The following is a 13,693-nucleotide window of genomic DNA, read 5'->3' as shown; positions in this document are numbered from 1 at the left end:
GTTATGTTCAAAATTTCTGCCAGCTTTTGAAATATAAACAATAAGATCAGCCACCTAAGTTAGTTGAGCGAATTAAAATTGAGGGAACACGGAGCCTGTAATTTTCAATTAGGATATCATTCGAAAATTTCATTCACTGTGATCTTAATATTATTTTCGACCTTTGACGATATATCGCGGGCTATAGCTATAGTTCACTTGTTTGAAAAGGACACTTGCTATTTTTACACATAATGGAGACAGGATATATTAAGCTTCCGATATTGTACGAGGATAAAAAAATCAGAGCAACCATACGAAAGCTTGGCCCCGAAAAAGTTCCTTGTAACAGGCACTTTACAACCTTCTGGGGCTCGAATCTGAAGGTACCAACTAGGTACCTAGAACTGAAAGGCTAGAACTGATAGTCACCATAAATATACTAAATTAGTAGCTCTACAAAACCATTGCCGCCCTGGTATGGGAAAGGATCGTGTATTCATCTGTTCACACTTGACAATGCGGAGAAAAAAATTGGGTGTTTTGCATTATAGAGCCCAGTTTTGTGGGAGTTTTGTGGGAATAAGGCGTAATGCCCCCCCCCCCCCCGCCATTACCGTAAATATACCAAATGGGTTTGAATTATAGTGTGGTGGTTAAATTAATGGGAACAATAGGAAAGTCATGTTGAAGAATCACGAAGAAGCAGAATTACTCGTATGAACAATATTTCTGTTTCAGGCAGTGGAGGTCTTATTCAATCGGATGGTCGAGTACAGACAAATTGCAACAATAAAACATAGCGAGGTACCAACTACTTTTTTAAATCTAAATTGTTAATGTTTTGTTTAAAGTTTTAATTCGATGTACACGTGGTTATTAAAATCGTAATCGTTGTCATAAACCATATTAGAATCAGTTTTTATTTAGTCAGGTACAAACTTTTATCCGTATATACCATGCACAAGACCAGTTTTTCGGAAGGAATTGCTATGTAATGGCCTATAGTTTTCCATGAGCGATAACAACACGTATTTTGAGAGAAAACGAAAAAGAAGTAAAATATATCCAAATTTCGTTTATGGATTTGTTAGGCAAAAATTCATCAAAAGTACAAATCAAAAATTAGATTTCAAAGAAATTGTAGACGGGTATTAGTCAGAGATTAATTTTTGATCATTTTTCAGGTGATCATGTTTGTTCTGGCAAGTGGCATATTGGGCTGCTTTTTCAAGTAAGTTGCATTTCTGTAATCTTTAACAGAGCTCTATCTCAGGGACAATATTTTAGGGAACAGTTATTTACTAATCAGCAGTTATTTTTGTTGTTTAGGTCAACTGATGTCAAGATGAAAATTACTTCACATGATGTTGAGAAACCTTTAGCGTAAGTCGGTATCCCATCCTGTTTTTTTGATCGCCATTTTGTTGATTGTTGAAGCTAGTACCGCCGAATAATCTGTAAGTAACTGTGCAATTGATAGGTAAAACAAAGTCAGCTGTAAAAGCACCACCACCCATGTTACCACTTTATCATGTGCAAAACATGTTCCTTACAAGTTTTTTTTGCAATTATCTAAAAATTCAGCTGTAAATTATTCTCGAGAATTAATTGTTTTTGTTCAGAAACTCTTAACAACTTTTGCGTTAGTGAAAAATGAGATAATACAACTTGAAGCATATTCCATTTTCATGATTTTCTCTTTCGATCTATTAGACCACAAATTTGCGAATAAAATGTAACTCCCAAAAATTTGCCGTATTGTACCAATTAGATGTGTTAAGATATTCAAAAAATTTTTCTACTGTACTGAAATGCGAGGCCTCAAAATTCTTGTTTGAAATATTTCATTTGATTTCTTTTTTGCTTTTGAGAAACAAAAACGATATTGTTTTGGTTACGACTAAAAAACATTCTGCTCTGAGCTTCTAATCCAAAATAGTCGCTAATTTTGAGCGCGTTTTTCACAAATACTGAATTTTTACCTCAAATTTGCAAACTTTGATTAGTTTTTGTCATCAAAGGGCTGTTGATGGTTCATTGTTGAGTTTTTTTTTGAATGACGTTAAGTTGTTGATTTGAGATTGCGCTCATCAGCTTTGCTAGTTTTTAATTGCTCTTGAGCGATGTTCAAGAGCAATTAAACATCGTTCAAGAGCAATTAAAAACGTGTCTGTCTTTTTTATGCAAAATTTTCGCTTGACAATTTTGACTTTTCGAGTGACCTTTACGCCCTTGACTTTTTGCGTTTCACGTGATCTAAAATTCTCTCTCAATCACAATTTCAAGCAGTTGAATTCATTTGGCGGCAATTTAATACTAAAAGTCAAATGAAAAGTTTTCGTTAAATTTAGTTTTTACCTATTAATTGCTCTCAAACGAAGTTTGTAGCAATTATATTAGTCCTGTCGGTCTTTTTTTATGCGATTTTTCGCTTGACCAATTTTTCGTCTGACGCTTTTGACTTTTCGTCCTCAAAAACGGGATAAACAGGTAGCGCCCAGCGGGCATTATGTGCTCTTAGAGCCTTTCAGGTCTGTTTCAGCTCAAACTGTCTTGGAGACTTATACTTATGGTGTGAGGGGCGGTTCTTAGAGGTAGACACCCCCCCCCCTTTGTTGACCCCCCACCCCCTCTATTGGCTCCACCCCCCCCCCCCACCGCGCTTTTGCCCCCCCCCCCCACCCACCCAGTGCTGCCCCCATCAGCCCCCGGTGCACCCCCCCCCCGTGGCTAGCTACTGACCAAGCCAACCGCTCGCCGGTCGTTTGAGAGCAATTCGCCCGACGTTAGTCGGTTATGTTTATTTTTTAGTTTTCTAAAAGGTTTTGAAATCACGTACTGTTTTCAAAATGAAACTCGAAAATAGAAAATACAACTTAATACAGTTCTTAGGAATACTACGTTTGAGGTATTTGAAATTTTGGGTTTCCCCATTAGCCCCCCCCCCCCCAAGCTTCTCAACATCTGTCGGAATACAGCGTATGCCCCCTCTCTGCGTCCAATCACCCTGGATATAGGAGAACGAGGGCTATTGTTACTTGCGTGGTCTTTAATGGGAAAGAACCAAAAGTTCGACAGTCTCGTGTGGATTACTCCACTTGATTATTCTAAGAATTTTTAGAGCTCTTATTGGTCCGTACGAAGACGTGTCATCTCAAGTAGTAACTCAATCACGATTATCATCTGAATCCCAATCTTCTTCACATGATGATGCCGATCAACAATTCGACAATGCAACTTCAGACCCAATGTCTTCTCTCTTCAGGCACAAAAGATGCAAACAACTTCTCAAATCACTTAATAGGTATCATTTACAATTCCAATATGTTTCCTTCACCCCGCGCTCCGTAAACAAAACTTTTCTTCTCAATTTTTTTTATAGAAGCCTTTATATCATCATTGTTTTTACTGGATTATTCTCGTTGGCTTTGCTTTTAACCAACGTCAATCATGCTAATTTTACGATTTTATGCACTTGACTTTAAAAACAACTTTAAAATATTATTTTTGTGGACGTTTTTTTTGAGGACTTAAATTAAGCCAATTTTCAGGACGTTTTGTTATTTTTTGAAATCCCTTTCCTGCTGCAATTTTGTTAACAACAAATTATTGATCACGCCGCAGTTAGTGTTAGCTATTTTTTCCATGATCTCTACCTCCCAGCAGCTAAGTTTGTGCCTGACGTCATTTTTGTTCGTCGAGGTTTGACGTCATCGGTTTTTCGTGTAATACGTTCTTTTTGTTAATTAGCATTACTTCCTTTAATCGACGATGACTTCTAATCATTCATAAAATTTAATTTAAATAGTTTATCACATGGAAGTTCAATAGAAGTTTTGATCTAATCAACATTATTGAAACTATATTTTTGATTAATTTTATTGCTCGTAATACATCTGTTGACCTTTTGCTTATAGATATCATGTGAATATTTTTTTACTGAAGTTCGTTTTAGTTTTTCTATAGTTATGTATGGAATCAAGTTTCTATCAGCTTCCACTTGTACCACTTTTGCTTGAATCATTACGTGTTCAATGTCCGGAAAGGCAAATTTTGCGTTTCATGGACACAAATTATAATATTTTAGTCACCATTTTCAATTTATTGTAACTATTTTCCACGATGGATTAGAGTTACGCAAATGGTGATATAAATTACTCATTTTTAATTAAAGGCGTAACTTCTTTAGACGAGTATTCTCGGATAAATGTAACCCATTTTCACGTAACCCAAAACGATTTTGAGCATGTAAGTCGCTTAGAATTTTATTGCCCGAATGTTATTAGTAACTTCTTGAGACTGATTCCAAGACTTAATTGTTATTGTGAACAGTGCTATGGGTAATTGAAAACTGCTAAATGTTTTTCCTAATCCCCAATTAGTATCGAGAGGGAGATTTTGGACAATAATCACTAATTAGTCTTTCTGTAATTGCAGTCTAATTGAAAATATCTTAGTTATTTTTTTATGACAAAAGAAGGTGATGCGTTCTTATAAATGAATATAGGAACCTAGTTCTGTTTTGGTATGAATTTACTCCACCTAATGCACTGTTTACAAACTTTGTTATTTACTAAAATGTGTTTTTGATAATCGAAATTTTGTCGGAAATAATGCTAGACTGTTACTCTTAATTTTGTCTTTTTGTAAGGTACCATGTTACCTGCAACATGCTACGCGAAAACTTAACTGTGTTTGGAAGTTTTTTCGAAAATTTATTTGAGTTTTTTTTTTAGTTTCAAACAGAGATACAAAACTTTAATCAAACATTCAGCTACTCTCATTCTGATCACTTTCGGACACAATCAGGAACTAAATTATCGATGTTTCAATTAAATCAAATTTTAACATTCTTCACTAAAGCTTTATCCAACTATTACTAATTTTGCCATATCACCTTTGACATTAATGTAATGAAATATAATGGCGTTGCTTTTTTGTGGTGTAAATTTTGACTTTTAGATTTCGTGTTTCAATCACCATGGGAAAAATCTAGGTAATAACGAGTGCCGTACTCAATGGGATTAAGTGGCTTATTGACACATTGACTTATTTAGGATTAATGAAACGCTCAACTCAAAAGTTTTAATGAGACGCTCAAAAGTTTTTTTGTAGACATATGCGATTATATTATAAACAGTTTTGTTTCTTCACTCTGTTTGGTGGCTATAATAAAATGTCACCGATTATGATATCAGTAAATGATTACCTTCTTTTGCCCATTTAGTCCATGAAGCTTTGGAAAATTGGTTCGAAGTTGGAAAAGAAGTTGGAATCCGAAAGATTGTAAGAGTTCTATAAACTTCGCACGTCGGCATTCCTTTTTTCGTCTTGTCATATTTAAGTCAGTTGGTGTTTTCAATTTTGCCCCTTTTTATCCAGGCTGTCGTTCCAGACCGAAACGACTTCTGATCAGAATCAGTCGAGCGCGAACCTGTACATGATGCGCTCGAAATTACACGATCTTGGTCACGTCAAGATTAATCAAAGGCGAGTAGTATATCGTGAGCAAGACAGGGGGGGGGGGGGGTAAAAAGACGTACCTATGTATAAAGATTACGTATAGCCCATTTTCCCTCAAAACCCAAAGACGTACCTCACAGCATGATACCCACGCTGTTCACATGAGGGGGATTAGACAGATAATCCCTTAATAATAAATTAGTAAGGTAATTTACCCCTTCCCATAAAAGACGTACCTCACAGCATGATACCCAAGCTGTTCACACAAAGAGGATTAGCTATGTAATGTTTTAATATTAAGTTAGACAGTATGAATCATTTACAGTTATGTACGACTTACGTGATTTTCAAAACTGTACCTCACAGCATGATATCCAAGCTGTTCACACGAAAGGGATTAGCAAGATAATCCTTTAATATTAAATCAGTAAGGTCATTGACCCCCTACCATATTACACTTTAATAATGCAAATTTCCAAAGATGTACCTCCTCACAGCATGATACTCAAGCTGTTCACACGAAAGGGATTAGCAAGATAATCCTTTAATGATAAATTAGGATGACTCATTTACAGTTACGTACGACTTTTCATAAATGCACCTCACAGCATGACACCAAGCTGTTCACACAAAGGGGGATTAGCTAGGTAATGTTTTAATATTAAAATAGATAGGATGACTCATTTACACTTAAGTACAGCTTACGTGATTTCCAAAAACGTACCTCACAGCATGATACCCACGCTGTTCACACGAAGTGGATTAGCAAGATAGTGTCTTAAAAACAAACTAATAAGGTCATTTACCCACCCATTCCCATATTAACAAAAAAGTACAATTTTTTATTTTTGATTTTTACAGATTTTTTACAATGTTTTAAATCAATTTTTTGTTTAAAATAGTGTTTCATTGTGTCGTTTTAAACTGAAGTTCCAATTTTCAGATTTCAGAAAAGTTGTATTATTGTTTTGAAAATGTCTATTTCTTATTTTTTTAGCCAATCACATAATCTGTCAGATCTGATTTTGGAATGTTGATGCTGAAAAACATTTACGATTCATTTTGTCTTTTTTCTTGGTTGAACATAAGTAGCCTAAAAAAAATGCAAAATACTCCAATTCTTCCTTTACTTCCTTCAACATCTTTTCTTTCTACTTTTCATTCAGATTTAGATTACGTTCCTATCACGGAAGCATCAATATTTAAAACGGTAGTAACCGATAACAATTTGGAATTATCTTTTGAGGTGGATTGCACTAGAGTAACAATTAAGACACAGACTACTAGCTTGACACTTCCGAAGGATTTGTGGAGAACTTTAGAGGCAGCTAGACATCATAACCTCCACCTAGCCGAAGAAAAAGTCAACAATTCTTTGCTTTCTCTCCAAACTTATTTTCAAACCATTGAAAGAATTCGAAAAGAACAAGGGTTTCACCCGTTGAAAGACAGCAAAGGTATTATGTTCCCGTACTCTCGTGACATAAATCACTACGGTGTTTGGTGGGTAGAAGACATGTTCTCCAAGCATGCGGACTCATTTTCTAAAAAACCAGAACCCTTCAATCTGCCCAATTTCAAAGACCTTATTCTTCCTCCGATCCAGGAAACTGACAATGAAGAGACTCAATCATCTCATCAAAATATTCCTTTCTCGAACTATAGGTGTTCTCCAATAGAATAGTGAGATAACTTGCTTTTGTTCGATGCTAAAATTTCCCTCACGTGACTAAATATAGAAAACTCATCTTTGACATCACGTGATGTTACTAAAAATAGAAGTGACATAACTATTACGTCGTGATGCACACTCTATTTTCATTGGTTACGATTTATTTTATAAGATCTCATTGGATACGAAGTTTATTTTTCGCTACTGTGCTCGTTCTTACTTAAATTTCATTGGTTCAAGATATCAAGCCCTTTCTTGAAGACAATTTATTTATTTGTTTCTTTCCACTCTCAATATTCAGTTACCCTTGTATACCCAAATTTTCTACTTTAAAAACTTTACATACTCCACATTCTCACTTCACAGATGGATCAAAGCTCTGTCTCTCCTAACTCCAAAAAACCATTCTCCTTTCCCATCCGCAATCGAGATTACAAAGGAAAACCAGTTGTTCCCTCACCACAGTTGGGAAACCACAATGAGAGCATGTTTTCTCTATTTAAAGACAACAACGATAAAAAAAGACAACACCGACCCAAAACCAAATGAGGAGCACGATGGAAGAAACAACTGTTGGTGCTTTCAAGAATACGGGAATCGCAAGTTTCAAATCAGCATCCCAGAGGAAACCGTCAACACAAACTCTAACTGGACTCACTTGAAAGTATTTCGCGAAAATGTGGAAAGTTAATATATTCTGCATCAATTTCTGATGCTATCGGCCAGAGAATTGAAGCATGTTATTGAAAAGATACCTGAGATGATAAAAGAAGCACTACTGTTCGAATCTACTGTAGGTACTGCGAAGCTGGTGATTGACGAAACTGTGTTCCAACCAACTGATGTTGAGGAAAAAGCAAAATTTGATGTGTTCTGGGAAGTGAGTGAGACTGCTCGACGGAAGGTGTGTGTGACTAGAATATTTTTCCAAGATGACCTGAATCGATTTTACTTCACAATCAAGCTGTTCACACGAGGGACTGAAAAAGACAGTTTTAGAAGGAAATGCTTTCTTTCGGTCAGAATTGGTGAGATGGAGAAACTACACAGAATGAGTGATGAAATTATTTCAGTGCTGAACAAAGTCAAAAATCAAAAAAGATCGCAAAGTGCATAACAGTAATTGTAAATTTTTTATATTGTATGTTGTGATGTTTGTATTTAATCACTTTTTAAATTTTAATGTTCCAGTACAGTTGCTTGATATGAACATTGAGGAAATTGTAGTGTTAGAGAAAGAAATCAGTAAACTTTTTGTTGGAAATACAAAACGCAAAAATTATTTTTTGGCTGTCTGTCGAAGCTTGAACAAAAATGTAGATCTGGATAAAATCAACAGAGAAGCTCCGTTTGGGGGACTAATAGGAGTTGGTGACTCAAAGATAGAAAAACTTCTCAATTGGTCAAAAGTTTTTCGATTACGTGCTACATTTCATGATGCCGCAGGATACCTGAAAACAAATCTAAATATCGGCCCTGGATATTGTTACATGGTTCCATTTTTTAATTCTATATTGAATTTTTGTTTTTTTGGGACATGTGACAGGTCTTGCATATTGTTGTTTTTTGAAAATGTCACCACGATTCCAATTTATCAAAGTGTGAATCATTATTTCCTAAAGACGAACAAAAATCAGTTGCTCTCTAATGACAGATCATCTCAATCACGCATCTGACTTTATTTTTGATAATAACAATCAAGAAAGACCTCCTTGGAAAATCTGTGGACGTACTTGCTCTCGAACAGCTTTTTTGTCAATATTTCAGTGCTTAGTTGTATTAGTACTGCTTCTGTTTTCAATTATTAATCTTATTTTTGCTAGAACTTGTGACGAACGAACAGTTTGGATTGCTATTCTTTCAAGTGCCGTTGGTTATATACTTCCTATTCCTAATCCCAGAACATAAAATGAACAAAATCATTTCAACAAACGAACGAATTTTGATGTATCTTGTTGGTCCTTCCGGATCTGGAAAAACTGTTTTTATCAGTGATATGCTACGAATGAAAATTTTCAACCATCATTTGATCGAATTTTATACTTTTATAAGCACTTTCAGTCAATTTACGACACAATGATTCAATCAATTGCAGATATAGAATTCATTCAGGGAGTTGACTTTGATTTAATCGATAACTTACCCGCTGACGGCACTAAATATTTACTCATATTCGATGATTCATTAGACATTCTTTCCAAGTCGGAAAAATTCAACGGAATTGCGACAGCCGGTAGACATCGAAACCTAAATTGTGTATATATCAAGCATAGTCTCTTCCACAAAAACAAAACTGGACGTGATGCCGAGCTGCAGACTACTCACATTGTTTTGTTCAAATCACCGAGAGATGTGCAGCAGATTGATATCTTGGGGAGACAGCTAGGACTCGGAAGACAACTAAAACAGTGGTATGATGATGCAACAGAAGAACCATATGGTCATCTTATGATTGATTTGAGACCATCTACACCTGATTTGTTGAGATACTGTTCAAATGTAACATCATTTCCCTCAGAATTCTTTGTACCGAACAGTCGTGCTCGTATTACTGATATTAATGATAAACGCACAGAACTATTATACTCTGAAGCTCTTTCGGAATCTCAGCAAGAAATTTCAACCAGCTTTCCTTCTAAATTGTCCTAAAGAGTTCATCAGATTTCTCTGTGAGTGTATTGTAAACTTGATTGAAGGAAACCTCACAGGAGTTAGAAAAAATCAGTTTGTTCGCTTCCAAAGACAACTTGGAGAGCTCACGTCAAAATCAACAACCCTCAATTCCAGAAGACTTATATTGGGCTCGAAAGCTGGAATAACAATATTAAATTACATATATCAACCTTGTATGAACAAATTTTCAAATTTCTTCAATGAGTGAGGTCGAAAAGTTTGTTCTTGTTCCAAAAGAATTGTGGGAGACCAGAAAATGGAAATTACCGGAACCCTCCTGCGAGATCTATAAAAAGGAAGAAACTGTTTTTCCAGTTATCAAAAAAGCGAAAGAAGAAATTAGTTCCGAAAAAACCGAGCGTCCACCTAAAGAACTTAAGACAGATCTGGAATTTCACTATAAGAACAGTCCCGAGACATTGAAAACTTTGAAAGAAATTTACGAAAACAAACGATTGAAAGTTTCTCTTTCCAATACAATTATTGTTGACAACGTTGACACAGGAGTTGATATAAAAACATTCCTTCATTCAATCAAACTGAAAAACGCTCCAGTTGATCCAAACTATTTCCTAATTCTTAAAGTTCTAAATCTGAGACCATATCTGGTTAAAAACAACATTTTGAGGACACAGTATGGTTCAGACTGGTTCAATTACAGTCTCAGATAGAATCAAATTGCAGAAGTTGTATAAAGGGAAGGGACCAACAGCTTTCGGTTCTATCAACAACCTAACAAAATCAAGTGGAATAAGTCGCGAGAAAGTTACAGAATTTTTACAATCAAAAGACTCTTATACGAAGTACAAAGGGATCAGAAGAAAATTTCCCCGGCTAAATGCGCATGCTCGCTATATTGATGAGATTTGGTGTTTGGATCTTGCACAAATGGATAAACTATCACAATGGAACCGAGGTATCAACTTTTTACTCGTTACTGTCGATGTTTTTTCTCGATTCTTGCGAGTAGAAGCATTACGAAGCAAAGGAGCAGAAGGTGTGAAAGCAGCTTTTATCAAAATGTGTTCGAAAAAGAACAAACTCAATTTCCCGAAAAAATTATGGCTAGATCAAGGAAAAGAGTTTTTCGGAGATATGGCCAATTTCTGCGAGGATGTGGGAGTCAAATATTATCACACTTATAGTGAAACAAAAGTAGCTTTTGGCGAGAGAGCTATACGAACCCTGAAAAACTTAATTTACCGCTACCTGGAGGAAAAGGACACATTATCTTACATCAAAGACCTGCAAATGTTTGTTGACATCATCAACTCTAGAATAAATCGAAGTATTGGTTTGGCACCCAAAAATGTAGTAAATGCTGACTTTTTGACTGTCATTTACAAGCGGATGAATCTACGAAAAAACAAGAAGCCTAATTTTAAAGTAGGTGATAAAGTTCGGTTGGTATTAGCAGGGCACAATTTTCAAAAAGGATATAAGCCTCACTATACACATGAAATTTTCCTAATTCAAAAAATAAACACTTTGGCTCCTTTCCCGACTTACTTTGTTGTTGATCAGATAGGAGAAAATATTGATGGAATCTTTTACGGGCAAGAATTGTCAAAAGTTAAATAATCATTTTTCAATTAGTCGCGCTAGAAAATGGACGGTTACAATCTGCCTTATTTTAAAGGAGTTCCTCGTCAGAGAGGGTGTGGCTTTGGGGCCTTGGCTAGAACAGTCGCTAGAACAACTCTCCCAATTCTCAAGAAATACGTTTTACCTGCAGCAAAAAAAATTGGACGAGATGTAATCGAGTCAGCCATTCCCGAAATTGGAGGTGTTTTATCAGGACAGACTTCAATTAAAAGTGCAGTAAAGAAGACTGCGAAATCAACAATACGAAAACAAGTTGGTGGTGGTATGAAAAAGAGGAAAAACACGAGACAAAGTATCGTTCGGCAAAAAATTCGGAAAGACTTTCTGAAGAACCTTGACTAATCATTTTCCCAAACAAACGTCACAGAGTACAGTCAAACATCATGAATTCGTTTTATCTTGAATTAGTATCCAACGCTTCCTCTCAAGTTTATCCTCAAAATACAATGGCTTCATTCACTAATTTTCTACCCGACAAAATTGAACTGGATGGATCTTGGGAAGTAGCTTTAGTCGAAGTATCATATCCCGGTATATGTTATAACGTTGAAGGAGGATTGATGACCTTTCACTATGATGAGAAATTTAAGCATGTCTTTGCCATTCCACCAGCAGTTTTTAACTCTATGGATGAATTTGTAAAGAGTCTTACAGATATTCCCAAAAAAGCACGACATCCCAAAAACTTAGATCCTCAATTTTCCATCAACATCGACAAAAAAAGTCGAAGACTAACTTTTTGCAATAGAGAATCTCAAAATGTATCATTCAGCAAAAGTTTGGCTGCTAACTTGGGTGTTGAAGCTGACAAACCTGTTATGCCTTATTCGAAAAGATCATACAACACCAAGTCCTGGGCAACGGCAGATCTCCCTTTTGATATTACTGGAACACATACAGTTTTACTCTACTTGGATATAGTTGAACCCAATTCAGTCGGTGATGTGAAATGTCCTCTTCTACGCTCCTTTCCATTCAAACACCGAGAGTTCCATAATGATGAGATTTTTAAGAGATCGCAAGTTCTGAGTTATCGCAGTTTCGAACACTTGAGATTCCATAAAGTAATCAAATCGAACTTCCACAGTATCCATGTAGAATTAAGAAACGCTGCTGGACACCTTGTTCCCTTCTTCCCTATTGGTCAAGTTCAACTTACTTTATTATTCCAGAAAAAATCTTGATCATTTCCTCAATTATCATTATAAAAAACGGTCGGCTAAAATGAATTCCTTATCTCACTCTATGCTCGACTTTTTTGGGAAAGTTCCAATTTTAGACCCAATTCTTTGGTCCAATGAACAACAAATATTTCCAACAAATTCCTTGAACGAGTCAACAATCGAATTTCAATTGGAAACTGATCGTAATATTTTTACTGACTTGCGATCTACTCGATTATTCATCAGAGGAAGGGTTATTAAAGGCGATCGAACACGTTTGGATAATGCCGAAGAAACATTATTGGTAAACAATGCTCTTCATTCACTTTTCTCTAATTGCGAAGTCTATCTAAACAATGAACAAGTTCACAGTGCCAATTCTCTTTATGCTCATCAAGCTTTTGTTTCTGCTGAGTTTTCAGGTACAAAAGGAACAAAGGAAAGCTTGTCTCAATGTCAAGGATATCGATACGAGATTGAGCCAAACGATTTTGCTAAAAGACCATTTACAGATGTTGTTTTTCAAAAAGGTAAAGATGAGTTTACTTTTTACGGTCCGTTGGCAATAGGTCTATTTGCTTGTGAAACTTTACTTCTCCCAAATGTCAACGTCAGACTGAAATTGATCCGGTCTTCTCCAGCGTTCTATATGATCGATACTGGTGGGCTGAACTCTGAGGCCTTAATTTTGGAAGCTTGCCTTTTTACTAGACAGGTAGCAATCTCAGATAACTGGATGGGAAGTTTCAAAAGCAGACTGCTTCGAGAACCTGCCATATTTTACTATAATGAAGAACTTCCAAAGACGTTTATTATTCCCGCAGGACAGAACCAGTTTATACAAGAAAATATATTTTCAAACAAACCAATTCGAATGATTGATATTGCTATGAATCTGAATAATGAGTTCAGTGGAACATACAACACGAATCCGTTCCATTTTCGTAAATTTGGTCTTCGGCAAGTTAAAATTGTGCGTGGGAATCAAACTACAGTCAACTTGAAAACAGAAAATCACGTGAGAGCTTATGCTGAAACAATGAAAGCACTCAAGTTTGATGATGACGGTCCTAACATTCAATACAAGGATTTTGAAAACCATTTTCATTTATTTTTCGATCTTACTTCAACACAG

The 13,693-nt window shown here is 35.8% G+C and overlaps 1 protein-coding gene across 1 annotated transcript in view; it reads left to right on the top strand.

Annotated features, from left to right (window-relative positions):
* The first annotated feature begins 233 nt into the window (after window positions 1–233).
* LOC142336970 (transmembrane protein 135-like) overlaps window positions 234–13,693 on the top strand; it is a 46,695-nt gene continuing 33,235 nt past the window's right edge. Inside the window, exons 1-5 of the mRNA XM_075386371.1 lie at window positions 234–365; window positions 721–786; window positions 1,167–1,213; window positions 1,312–1,365; window positions 3,104–3,286. Of these exons, the coding sequence (XP_075242486.1) occupies window positions 234–365; window positions 721–786; window positions 1,167–1,213; window positions 1,312–1,365; window positions 3,104–3,286 (482 nt within the window). The remainder of the gene's footprint in view (window positions 366–720; window positions 787–1,166; window positions 1,214–1,311; window positions 1,366–3,103; window positions 3,287–13,693) is intronic.

This window comes from Convolutriloba macropyga, chromosome 1, assembly GCF_964194025.1.
Source record: "Convolutriloba macropyga chromosome 1, txConMacr16.3, whole genome shotgun sequence".
NCBI lineage: Eukaryota > Metazoa > Xenacoelomorpha > Acoela > Convolutidae > Convolutriloba > Convolutriloba macropyga.
This window is presented reverse-complemented; position numbering and strand designations above follow the sequence as displayed.